At 38.4% G+C, this 14,386-nt stretch overlaps 1 protein-coding gene across 3 annotated transcripts in view; it reads left to right on the forward strand.

Moving 5' to 3' along the window:
• The window catches only part of fat2 (FAT atypical cadherin 2), a 119,085-nt gene extending 104,982 nt beyond the window's left edge, over window positions 1-14,103 (forward strand). For 2 of the 3 annotated variants that reach the window (XR_010929763.1, XR_010929764.1), the window contains exons 29-30: window positions 9,815-12,064; window positions 12,162-14,103. Coding sequence is in view for 1 of the 3 variants with exons in the window: in XM_067600033.1 (XP_067456134.1) it covers window positions 9,815-10,320 (506 nt within the window). In the remaining 2 variants the exon portion in view is untranslated. Of the gene's footprint in view, window positions 1-9,814 lie in introns of all 3 variants that reach the window. The other variant, XM_067600033.1, reaches the window with a different exon arrangement.
• The last annotated feature ends 283 nt before the right edge of the window (window positions 14,104-14,386 follow it).

Here is a 14,386-nt window from a genome sequence, read left to right on the forward strand (position 1 = left end):
TTTAAACTCATTCGCCACGTTGGTTTTCATTTTTGGAGTTCACCGCCACTTCTAACTGATCTCCTGGTAGAAACAGCTTTCATATACAGTAACAAGATAATCCTACATTATTTGAGTTGCAACTAATGATTATTAATGTGATCAATTCATTGGCTTTGTCAAAAAAAAAAAGTCAGAAATTTGTGAAACATGCCATTCACAATCAGTCCAAAATAATTTTAAAAAAAATACTAATTATTTATGACAAAGAACAGCAATTAATCTTCAGAGTAAAGCAGCTTTTTGGCATTTTTGCTTGAAAAAATGACAATTAATTGATTATCGTAATAGTAGCAGATTAAATTCCTGTTGATCAACTCATTTTTAGCTCTAATCATAATAAACATAAAAAAATGTTCTACTTCATTTGACTTTTATGCTTTGTTTCACATAAGTTAGCTGACACCTGAAGGGAAATGTCCCAAGTTTCTAAATATAATTAATTAAAGCACTATAAATCAAGACCTGCATGTAGACTGTAATCAAACTGACTTTGAAACGCTAAACGCCAGAACATGTTCTCACCATCGTCTGTGGTGAGAAATTTTCATATTGTAGCGCAACATCAACACTTCAAAAATGTAGTAATTTTAGTTTAAATGCTTTTATAAGGATGCTTCATGTTGTCATTTTAACTGTCTGTAACTGAGACAAAAGACGACTTTACTGCCACATTTACGTCTGTTTACTTACACATAAAGCTCTTCATTTCAAGCCAGAGTTAATATACAGATTTAGGTGATACTGCAATATATAAACCCTGATATCAAACTTTCAACCAGTAGAGATTTTGCCATACTGTACATACTGTGGTAGCTATCACTTTAATATTTCCAGTGTGACCAGTGTGGCTGATGTTGATGGAGCGATTTTAAGTTCTATTGGATTTTAATAGTAGTTTTTACATCAATTATTTTATTTTGACATGTTCTTAAATGAATTTCTCTGATAATGGACGACATCACAACGTGTATTTATATTGCAGTATTAAATTACATACTCTGAAAGATGATTGTATCTGTAATAACCCAGTCCTAATGTTGGAAAAATAATTACATACAACATGCAATGAAGAAAAAAATCTGTCAGTAGACTAAAAAGAAAATAAATCACACCCGTGTGGTTAGACGTCAACACAACAGGTCAGAACAGGCTGAATGATTCAGTCATTCAAGGTCATTGTAAACAAGTATTTAAATGTCACGTGGAGCAAAGCATCATGGGAAACACCAGGCTGCCCGTACAGTCGTCCATCAACGCACGACGCTGATTAAACCGTGGAAGATAAAAACATTCATAGACGAGGCAGAAAGATGCGATAACATCAGAGAATAAAGTGATTTCTCCGTTTCATCTCTCAGCATGTCTTTACTTCCCACTTTCTCTTTCTGTGATTGCTTCTGCTTTTTCATCTCTGTCTCTCCTGATTTTTTTCATCTTCTATACTACTGAATCCATTTTACTTCTATAATACCCTCCTTTATTCAGTCATCCTTTGCTCTTTTCTTGCCTGTCTTCTTCTGTAAATCTCTTTTCTGTCTCTTTTGATTTTCTCTCCCTCTATTTTATTTTGTTATATATTTATTTATCGCCCTCATTCCCTCTACCTTCCCTTTTGCAAAATGTTTCTCTCATATCCTCTAAATCCCTTTCATTCAGCCTCATACAAGAACCACTCGTACAAACAGATTTGTGCTAATGTCTGATGTGCATCATGTTGACAGGCTTTTTTTTGTTTGTCTTTTAAGAATTTATTGGAGTATTTTAGCCTGCTGACAACATACAGTTAGAAAAATTCTCACAGTCCGACAGCTGCCTGGGGATCTTTATGCAAGCTGTTATCCTGTTGATGAACATCCTCTGATATAACACCTGACAACTGTGTTAAAACACCTGTAATGTAAAGTATTCTCTCATCCATCTCTTGGCTGTCATGTGACCTTGACTGCCTCGCTTTTTTTAACGTCTCACTTTGTCAAACCCCGAAACCACAACTGCTAAATTATTACTATAATCTTCATCTGCAGATGTCCAACAGCAGACCCTCAGATAATATGTATGCACTAGAATACAAACACATTAATCGGCAAAGCACAAATAATGGGGTTTTTTTTACTAATATTTGTTTCATACAAATATTTAAAAAAATATTTAGTTAGAGGTCTGTCTGCAATGAGGCGATGAGTAAAGTTTTAGCTCAGTAGTCAGCATAATAAAGACAAAAACATTTTCATTGGAATACAAATACATATATTTGAGGCATATATTTGCCTCAACAAATACAGATACAAATACAAATACTGGGCTTTCTGCACATCCCTAGTGTGCACATAGTTAGAAACATATACTGTCTTTTTGTCAGATTTATAAAGCATTGCATACACACGGTTCTGTTTTCTCAATCATAATGAAACCTGAGCTGCATTTCCACTCTTCACAGTTACCCATAAATTAATGCAGACAAGCCTTTAATCACTTGTATATCAATAATTCTGCCTGCTCAACCACTTATCGGACCTATTAATGAAAGTAATTTTACTGATCTGTTCTCCAACAATGCCAGACAGCTTTCATTAATCACAGCTAAAGCTATTTATAGTGCCTGCGATATCAATCCATATCTGTAAGCCATCATCACCGTTGATGATCTCAATCATCATCATTATTAAATGTCAAAGATAATCTATGATTTAGTTTAAAGCACAGTTAGTGAAACAGACTTTACAAAGTGCTTCACAATTAAGGATAAAATGAAAAGAACATTAACGAAGGGATATAAAACGATGTGTCCAGCGTGAATCAAGATTAAGTTTATAAATGTTACTTTGACATTTTACAAATCACTGTGCAGACTGCAAAAAAGAAAAAGTCTCTTACTTCATACTTAATCTCCACCTTATAACAACATCCTCGGGTCTCTGTAGAGAATCATGTGTACACCTGTCTCGCTTTGAGTGGTAAATGGTGTACACATGGGTTTGTTTTGTGCAGGCGCATATTTGACCAAAATTCCTGAACAAGTAGCGACTCATCGACATGTTGTATTCGCCAGGTTTAAAACGACACATTAATACAGTTTAATTGGTTTTGGAACAAAGCAACAACAAAAAACAGAAGTTGAGAAGTTCAGGCGACATTAGAGAGAGCTCCAGAGAGCTCGAGGCAAAAAAAAAAAAGAAAGTCAAACCGGGTTCAACTGCGACGTAACACACAACACCATGCAACAAGACGCTGAACTCCTGGTGGATCACTTTGCAACGTGAACCTCGTGTTTCTGCTGTTTAGCTGGCGATAATCATCCCCAACGACAGATAAAATGTTACAATAACTTTGCAGACTTGTGCAATCGTTGTTTTGTGACTATTACAAACAGCTGTGTGCTGTTTTGGCGTCTGATAAGCCTGTAAACGCATTAATCTGCAGCTCCAACTGCACTTCCTGGATCATATTTCATTGTCTCGTACTGTTTTTAATGCAGGGGCTGTTTTCAGTCTGATTGCAACCTAAGAATACAAAGCTGTTTTTTTTTGCATGAGGCCAACAGTCGCTCTTCTGTTTTTTTTTTTCTTACTTCCCCTCATTTCCTCTCGTCGCCCGTCTTTTTTATCTTCCTTGTCATCCTCTAAATCGCTTTCACAGTTCTTCTGTCTCACCTTCTATCCTTCGCTCTCCAGCTTTCTCTCTTCATTTATCCCTCCCTCTATCTTTCTCTGGTCCATTTGTCTTTTTCTCCTTCCTTCTATCACGCCCATCCTCTTTTGTTCTTCTGTCATGTTCTCTCTCTGTCCTCCTTGCCTTTTCTCACACTCTCTCCCCTTTTGTGTGCAGCTTTTTTTTTTTTCTCTCCATGTAACAGATCAATACCACTGAGCCGTGACTCATACATCCACTGCTATGTTTCTCGAGACAGATGAAGAGAGGCACATCAGGCGTTCGTCATGCCATCGCTCCCCAGGCAACGCCAGCCTGGCAGGTCATTCATCTGCTTGACCTTATCACAGAGAATAAAGGACACATTCCTGTAGTTCTTTACTTGTTATCTGGCTCGTTGTTAAAGGGGGACGGCAGCTGAATCCTCTACACTTTGCTTTTGGTTCGCCCCGTGACCCTGATGCTAAAATCTCTCTGGATCTTGACCACACCTGACATGTCCTACAGGCACAAAACAGGTTGCCTCTGTTTGAGATTCACAAAAGTGCTTCAGACAGTAGACAGAACTAGATAAAAGATAGTACTGTTGGTATCATACATAATAAGTGGTGGGTTTAAAACCAACATCATCATTGCTATTATTTGATCTGTGATAAAGTGTCCAATCACTGGGCGCTGTCAAACCGCCGGCCATCATGAATAACAGCTATCGAATGTCAAGCTGTTGAGATTATATGGTGCTCGGGAGAAAAACAGACAGTAAAAAAGAACAAAATTTAAAATCTGCTAGTATTCAAAAGACAAATTCATCTGTAGAACTTAACTTAAACTTTATTTAAAAGCCCCACCAACCATGTGACAATGCTATTTTGTAATATTATTTTGATTCTGTATATGCACAGTGAATTTTTTTTTAAATTTATAGACTAAATCCTAATTCTCATTCTCCATTTCCAAGGTTTTTTTCACTTGAGTGTCACTTATTAGAAAAGACTAAAGACGTACAGCACCAGTCAAAGGTTTGGACACACCGTCCTGTTCACTTGAATGAGAGAGTGTGACTTTTTGAACAGTACTGTACCTGCGCTTGTGATTTCAGCTTTCAGCAAGTGATGATTACTCACATCTTTTAGTCTGGATGTGCAGGAGGATGAATGTTTGTCACCGAATACTTCTTTCATTCTCTATATTTTCTGAATGAAGTACTGGATAAAGACACGTAAAAGTTGAAGAGTGAAGCCGAAACGGATCTGTAGTTAAAACATGCACAACGTCACGGACGGCTGAATGTCATTGCCTCACGTCTGATTCTCGCTTTAGCCTTTCTCGAATCTTTCCGCTATTTGCAAACCCCAGCAGCAAACCTACATGACCTTTCAACAAATCATGATGTTTAATGTTCAGGCTGCTTTCATAACCAAATGTAAGAAAATGACTCGAGGCGTATTTTGTTAAAAGGAAATGCTGCTTAAGTCTTTCTGGCTCAGCGGCCTACCATAACTGACGTGACCCCCCCCCCCCCTTCCACCCCACCCCCCCACTGTGCTGTAGGCGTAAATATACACAGTAGTGCCACTAATTATGATTTTTCTTTTCCTTTTTAACGCACCAATTCACTGATTAATTGTAGGGAAAGGCCCAGAGGCTGCAAATATTCATTACTTTCATAGGTAAAATGCAAAGACCTCAACAAATAAAAACAATGTATTTGCATAGTAGACAGTTTTATCCACATTTTATGAGGCCTTGAATTACTTTTGAGGGCATTTCATTCCCACCAGGTCTTCCAGTTTGGTGTAAAAATCTTTAAGTGAACAAAGTTACTCTGACATTTATTATCAATGGTGTAGCCGGCGGCGAAGATCCAAGACGTAGTCCTCTGTTCTCTGTAGCGTTAGAAAAAAAGAAAACTCTTGTTCTCAACTATGTATTGAACCGGGCAAAGTTTGAATCTGAGCTGAACGACGTCTTTGATGTCTATTAAGCCTACAGAGGGGATTATAGATTTAAAGACGCTGTCAGTTTTTATCTCTTTAGCCTGGAAACACCTTCATCATTGTGCAAACACTCGTTCTCTATCTCGCTTTCTTTATCTTTCACTTCATCTGTCTCTCTTCCTTTATCTCTTGTTGTCTGTCTCTTCCCTTGACCTTCATCTCTCTTTTTTTTTTCTCGCTCCGTGTTTCAAGTCTTTCTCTCTCTCCCGAGTCTCTGTTTTTTGACATTTTCCACCGTTTATCCCTCATCCTTTTCATTTTGTCTCCCTCCACCTTTTACTCTCTTGATTTCCCTCCTTTCCTCCGCCATCTGTCTCTCCATCTCTTGTCTTTTGTCCTCTCTCTCTCTTTCTCTCCGTCTCACAATGCGAGCAGCTGGGAGTCTTCTTTAGTATTCTCAGTAACTCAAGTGACAATAGGAGGCTTTTTTTAATGCTGTTTTGTTTGAACAAACTGTATAATGCATCTGCCTTGTTAGTTTGAGATTTTTGGGGGATGAAGGGCAGGAATTTGAAGTGGTAATCCTCAAAAATCCTCATTTTGTTGTCAGATTTTTCCTCCCATCTTTTCTGCTAAGCGCTCGTTGCCGCAGGGTGTTTCCTGTCAGTCAAACAGTGAGAGCTGAGCTGAGGCACTTTCTTCCTTCCTGGAGGTTTTTGATTATTATCATTATAACATTATTATTGAACTTTTTTTTTTAAGTCTTACCAGCCACTGTGACTTTGACTGCTCATGCCAACTACCCAATTTTAGCACTGTTGATCAAAAGCAAAGTGAAAACAGATAAATAGATCACTTCCTGTGGGCCTGACGACCATCAAAGCTTTTCATGATTGGAGTACGGGTTGAATCTCGCGCTGGTATCATTTTATCTCTTTTTTGGTACCAAAAGGAAACTTTTTTTGACACTTAACTTGGAGGCTTAACAATTCCATGCAACAAAAGAAGCCCAACTGCTTAAAAAATCAAACACACACCCGTACAAGAACTTTGACAAAATAAAATACAGTCAAAAATGGCCGAATTGGTGCATCCCAGTAGCTTACTGGTTCAGAGTCATACTCATTGATTCCAGCCTTTGGTGGACCTTCATTGTCATATCACTCTCTCTACTCATGTTTTCTGTTTCTCTGTACTTTCATCTGCCAAATAACAGCAAACGATGCCAAAAAAAATGTTTTGAAAGGTGATATTATGCTTTCAATCCGAAACTGTGTGATTATAAAATAAATGTCAAGGAGAGAACAAATCTGACTAGACAGTCAATGCCAACTTTAGGTACTTGACAGTTTTGGATTCTCGGTGTTACAGACACACTTTGTTCAGTACAAAAAGAGTTTTAATACACAGCTCTATTGAATAACAAAGTGAAATACTGAGATTTCTGACACTTTTTTATAAACGCTGTTATCAGTGATTATCACAGAAATAACGGCATCAACTGTGTATTAGAGACGGACCCTTAATGATATAATATCTATATTTGAGAATTTAAAAATCTGTTAGTTTAAATGTGTATTTTAACATCAACAAATAAACATAAACTAACATTTTTGTTAAGGATCCCTTGAATCTGGTTGTGAAGGAGTTTTGACCGAGATACAAATGAAACTGGACATTTACATACAGTCTTGCAGCTCAAACACCTTTGGCATTTCTGTACTGACATTTCTTGTTCCTGTTCAGCCAACACGCAGTAGTCTCTCATTTTATTCTGCCACTCAGTCAGCAGGATCATCACCATGGTAACGGCAGGGGGGAACTTCAGTTCATTTGCAATGTACAGATACCAATACATCTGTAATAAGCTTTTTTCTCTCTTCAAACTTTCCCAAGGCAGGGACCCCTTCCAGATGATATTAAGAAGAATCTTTCTATAAGTTGTCATTTCTGATGCCTCTATAACTTTATTTGAATCCTCCTTTTTCCGCCCACAGACCTTTAAACTGTGTCAATCAACTACGCGATCGCAAAATCCATGTTGATCTAAACTAACCAGACATACAGTATTCTCCAAAAAAGTTTGTTTAAAATTCAGACATTAGGGAAAAAAAATCCCCACCTATACTGAAGATAAGATTTTTTCAGTTTTATCAGTAGAAATTCATTCGTAGACCCCAGTCTGGATGTGCAGAGGGCCCAGTATTTGTTTTTGTATCTGTATTTGTTGAGGCGGCAAAATTATTTGTATTTGTATTTGAATAAAAGTGGAAACAGGTTTAAAAATCCTGTTTTTGTTTTTATTATGCTTTTAATTTTAGAAAATTAAAGTGTTACAAATAAGTGTTCCCTTGGGAGCACTTCATTTGTGTCAGTAGTTCAGCTTTATCTCTGGGGAACACCCCCAACTCCGGGACTGATGTCCAAATTAGGAAATGTGCGTCATGTAGCAGGTGGATGTGACTCCCCTTGTTGAGACCTGCTGATAGACGTGACAGCGGAGCAGAGGAGAGACACTGAGATAGCAGTGTAATCGATCTGCGCGCTGGTATTTAACATGTTTTTTTTTTCTTCTCGAAAACAAATAATTTTTAAAATATTTGTATGAAACAAATATCTGTAACCCACTATTTGTGCTTTGCCGAATCACGTATTTGTATTCGGGCACACCCCTAGCAGCAAACCCCACTTTTAGACTGACTTTATTTTCCATTTTATGTTAAATACAAGCAGCTGTGTGTCAACAGGTTCATGTACCAGCATTTTTACTGCTTTTTTCCTCGCTGACACATTGAATAACTCTGATTTATACCTTCTATGCATGTACAAATGATATAATACACAGAGAGACAATGTCATCTGAAAGGGAAAAACAAGTATGATTCACTGCAAGGTCATCAACAAGCAGCGTCCTCCGCAGTCAGACCGGGACTATTCATCCACCGCACAACGCTGCTGCTAAACCCGCAATAGCAGATATAAAACATCTATCAGGTATAACTTCTCATTTAGGATTATTATTAAATAAGTATTTCAAGGTTGAGGACTTTGCTTGAGTTTAGTGTCAGGAAAATATTTACATTATCATTATTATTATTATTATTATACACAAAAAGCTGAAGGAGCTCACCATCAAGGTTGCCCTTCAATTGTCTGGATTGTAATTCTGTAGATCCGAGACGGGAGGATTTTTTCCGCCGCTGCTTGTCACTAGAAGTCTAGATCTGTCATCTGTCTTAAAGTTAATGTGGTGACTTCTGGACACTCATCTTTATTTGGATGTCTCCCTTCCTCCTGTTATGCTAATTAAACCCCACACTACTTTAAATCTACAGTGAAGGATTTAATATGCATCATCAATCAGTCCTGCACACACACACACACACGCCGCACAGCAGCATCTGTCCTACTGTTTATTAGCATTAATCTTATAATGACAATAAGTGTTGATTGAAGTTGTTCAGTCTGAGAGCTGATGCGACTCCGTGGCTGCTGTTCAAAAACTAAACAGGAAGGAACAACTCAGTGTGTGTTTTTAAGCTGAGGAACCTTTTCTAAGATGTGTTTTTTTATCGCTTGTCATACAGATGATATGATTGTGAGAGGAGCTTTTATTAAAATATACTCATCCAGCAGTCCTCATGTTACCTCACATTAAAACAATTCCAGTGAGTTTCACAGAGTATCCGAAGTTTAAATTTGGGAAAAGAGAAAACTGTTATCGGTTTGGTGCTCGATTTGTTGAAAAGAAGATGGAAAGGTTCATCCTTAATATCAAAATATGAGAATTAAAAGTGATGAAGTGGATGATAAGAAGATGAATTAACATTTTTTGCTGAAGATTTTTGTTTGTGTGGGACATTTCATAGATGAAAAATGAACTTGGATAAAATCTGTAATGACAATATTGTTTCTAAATTACATCAACGCATTTGAGCATTTCTGTACTCCAGTTTCTCATTACACACTCACCGATAATTATGCAATAAGGTGATATCAGATGATCGAGCTCTACTTTCAATTTCATCTTGTCTGCATCATTTATTCAACCTCTGCTCTCTCTATTGTGTGCTTATTATATGATATTACGATTGTTATACTTAAAATGTTCTCTCAATGTATTTATGATGCATTTAAAAGGAAACAAGAGCAGAAATCCTCATGTTTCTCTCTATCTGTCTCCTCAGTCTACCCAGCAGACCCCGACTATTACGGCCGTCCAACCGTCCAGGAGTTCCCGCAGTTCGACATCGTAGAGGACACCTACTCCACCTCCACCATGGACTCGCGGAGAAACTCTCGATTCGGCGGCTTCCCGTTCCCGCTGGACCGCTGCGACCGCCGGGCCCCGTTGCCGCCGTGCTACAGCAACCAGAACCTTGACGACTTCCTGGGTCCGGACGGGCTTCCTCTCCCCAGCTCTCAGTGCCCCAACGAGTACACCGCCATCAGCTACTACCCAACCCAGCACGCCCGTAGCCTCGACAACGTTTCGGGAGGCTACAAGAGACTCAGCATGCGTCTGAGCGTGGCTATGCCGTCTTACGCCGAGCAGACGAGCCCGCCGCCGCCGCCGCCGGCACCTAACGCCGCCCAGCCTCAAACGCGACCGGTCGGGCATAACCCGCGAAGCTACGACGGCTCGAGCATGGTGGAGAGCGATTACGGGAGCTGTGAGGAGGTGATGTTTTAAGACGAAGGTTAGGTTTGAAGGCTACATCTGTTCTGTGGCAAATTTGCGTCCTTGCCAGTAATTACTCACTTTCATACGAGAGCTTAAACACTGCGAGTACACGCCATCTATCCACTACTCCATTCTAAGGCAGCTTCTCAGATGGGACTCTTTGAACAGCGGCTCAGCAGTGTCTCGCTGTGAGATCTGAGTATTTTTTTTTTTGATGGAGATGAAAGTGCCATGTGAGACAATGGTTCAGATGTCTTTCATTTGTTTGACTTTTTAAAGTAGTGCAGTCTTGCTGTGCCAGACTAAACGGAGGGGCGGGGGTGGGGGGGTAATTCAGGACTCCTTCAGACGTTTACCTCTGCGGAAGAAGTTCAACAGAAGTTCATCTTCGTCTAAGAGACGCCGCCGAGAGCACTCGTTGACTTGTTGGGGGTTGTGAAATCGTGAACAGTATTACTGACTGACTGGACTGTTTCAAAGTCAAATCAAGACTTTTTTTTTTTTTTGAAGTTTCAACATGAAATCTCAGAAGAAGAGTCCGCTTTCAAAACATGTCCATCTATATCTCCTGCATTTCACTCCCCCAACCACTTGTCTGACAAGCCGGCCCCATTCGAAAAACATCCATTTCAGCTCTGCCAAACATTAATAATGATATGTATACTGCGCACCGTATGATGTGATTGAATGTGAAACAGCAGGTATGAGGAAAACGCCGTTAACGTGACAGTCGCCAGTGTGACATTCAGACGATGCTCAGAAATGTCTCTCTGATGAAATCCTGATAAAGAGCTTTGATGAGGACTGTTGCGTTGGGTTGATCATATCCACGTCCTGCTGTGTTTTCATGTGAAATGTATTTGGTTATTAAAAAAGAAAACTGCAAGAATGTCAGAACATCACCACTAGCTGTGTCCAGCATCGGCCCACTATTTCAAATCTAAAAAAGGTATTAAAAAATGACACATTTCATGCGGGATAAACATTTCATTGAACTCTTTAATCTGCTTGTTTATTGTTGCTGTCTGTTACAATGAAGGGGGCTGGATCCTCATTTAAAAAAAAAAAAAAAAAAGATGAAAGCCATTAATGAGTGACAAGGTGATGTAAGTCGTGTCGTACGTGTATTTTATCAGAATATCAGAGCTGTTTCCATTATTGTACATTCTGTAAATTTTTAAATCCGTAAGCATCTCCTCGTGGATGTTAATTAGTGTGGACTAGATTACAGTATTTTCTTCGGAGGAGTAATTGGTGTTTGTGATCAAGTTCTGCTGTTCGGTGAGAACACTTAATGTGGAGTCATTTTTGTTTTTGTTTTTGCCAGCAGTAAAGAAATGTCTATGCAGCCATTTTAAATGGTGTAAATATGCAAGCAGCAGATAAATGATAATGTTTGTTTTGGTCAACAGCTTGTTGTGCAGTACGCAGTCAAGTGAATGTGTTATACTGAATAGTAGAGTTCATGTTTAGCCTGAAAAGCATCTTTTAAATGAAACTGTGTAACAGTTTAAATCCACGATATTCACAACGAAATCTGACAGAAATACTTTAACATGTTTTATTCTATAGAATTCAAAGGTAAAAACAAACTTCATTACTAATATATATCTTGCAGGACTGTGATTAACAATTATTGTCCATATAGATTAATCCGCCAATCATTTGGTCAGAGTTCAAGGTGACCTCTTCATCATCTAAAACCACTGTACTGTAAGACAAGAAAAAGAAGCAAATTCTGACATTTTTATTAGTTCTGAACTTGTAAATGACTGTGATTTGTGCTTGAAATGACTTTAAGAAAAACACAATTCAAGCAGTTCAATCTTTTGATTATTATTTTTTAAAAGAACTTGCCCCCAAAGATGTTTATTCAAAACCCAAAGGTATTTCATTTGATATAAAATGGAGAAAACAAGTAAACATTCAAATTTTATGTAATAAAGGACTTTTTTTGTATGACTAATCAGTTTTCATTTGCGTACATTTTTAATTAACAAATCGATCAACTGACTTAACATTTCTGGTCTTAAAGTTCTTTTATCTAATTGACTCTCTAAAAACAAACCCCCCTTTTAGTAATAATAACCATACAGTATGTGGACCATCTGTGTACTTTGTTTAGGTACAAAGTATGTTAGTATAGCATACAGAGCCACATACATTATGTATAAGTTGACACAGTCAGCGTAATCAAAACAGATGTTTCAGCGCTCAGCAGTCTATTCTTCAGTCTATATTCAGACACGCAGCTCAAATCTGATTTGTTCGTGCCTCCCATCGCTATAACAACAAATGTCAGCAAATGATTATACTGTCCAAACATCACACAACCTCGATCGGGTCGTTTGTGAATTCCAATGCAGATAGTTGGCCTCAAAGATCAGATCTCAAAGACAAATCAGATTTTCCAGCTGTTTGGACAGTTTGTGTTTTGGCAAAGGATGGAGCGCGGAGGGGGGGGGGGGGGTTGTGTACACAGTGTTTACTGCTGCTGCCTCCATGTAAACGTGTTGGGCATGCAGATGATGCTCGTAATATCAAAACCTGCATGAACTGATTTTTTTTTTTTTTACAGAGCTCTCAGAGGTTGGGGAGATAAACAGGACATGAGGGCACTGTTTGTGCTAGAGGAAGGCATTTGTTGTGACTTGTAAGTGCTAACGGACATCAGGGTGATTCAAACAGGAGTGAAAATATGTTTTTTTTAGTCACAGAAAATGTTTCTGTAACTCTCATTTGTTCTTAATGTCCCCACAGCCTAATTTGTCCCATCTGGCACCATAATGAGCTAAATCAAAGCGCACTCTCTGCAAATATTAATACGTATTGCTGCTGCTGAGCGTTGGGAAAATATCTGGAGAAAGGAAGACTGAAAGAAATTATGATTTGCAGCACAAAATTCAGGATGCATTAAAAGAGACTTGCACAGCGACCGCTGTACGTGCACATCATGGATTTTTAGCTAATGATCATTTCTGTCATCTGTTTATCTGATGTACTCGGGGGCTAAATCTTGTCTGAAATCTACAATCTGACCTGCACCTCAAGCACAAAACACACCAAAACAAAACAATGATTAAAAATCTGACAGAATATCCTGAAATGACATCGAGGGTATACTCAGCACAAAGAGAGAAAACAAAGACGACTTCTAGCCCCTATCATGAGCATAATCTAGCCTCTGGACTTCTGTGCAATTTGCCATCATAAATTTTATTTTGTAGTGTCATTCTCAGCTTTTTAAGGCAATATTTGTTTGCAAAAAGTAAGATTTTTTGAAGTTCAGGTTAAGTTTTGTATCATAAACAACTTTAAATCATGCTGTCATGCTTTCATCTCTGGTATATTCAGTTTTTCCACGTATCTGACTAAATTTGTACTCAAATGCGAAAGAAACATCACCGAATCGCCCTCAGCGTTGTATGTCGCAGGTTAATGCAGAATGTCCATCACTGGTGGTTTAATTGTGACTGCTGTTTCGATCAAAACAAATTTTTTTTTCCGATTTGTACAAAAAAAAAGAGATCTTATAATCGAGAGTTATTGTGTTGTACATACAGTCTGCATCTGTGTGTCGTTGTTTGTGCAGAATGTGACTTCACTTGAATGTACGTTACATTTGTTTTCACTCATTTCATTCATAGTTTATTTTTGTATCAATGTGGGCCTCCCCATGTTCTGCCCTGTTGTTTCTCTGTGAGAGATTTTATTAAGATGCTGTCTTTCCATTTTGTTTTTCAATATTGTAAAGACAATACGAATAAAGATATTATCTTCTATGATCGCTGATTTGAGGATATCTGAGTTCTTGCAGACGAGGTTTTTAAAAAATAAAAAAAAAACATCTGTGGGGTATCGTCACTGTCTGTCTGGAAAGAAAAGTGGAGAAAACTTAAAGCTCTCTCCAGACAGGATTAGTGTTATCGGGGGAAATCATGGGTAATTTGAATCTGCCCATCAGTGATGTAAGTCACCCAGACAGTAAAATCATTTTCTGGGTTAGTACTGAGAATCTTCCTGGGCCAAACAGTTGGAGGCTGTTATGGGACAGTAGTTCAGATGATAACAGTGA

This window comes from Thunnus thynnus, chromosome 9 (assembly GCF_963924715.1).
Source record: "Thunnus thynnus chromosome 9, fThuThy2.1, whole genome shotgun sequence".
Lineage (NCBI taxonomy): Eukaryota > Metazoa > Chordata > Actinopteri > Scombriformes > Scombridae > Thunnus > Thunnus thynnus.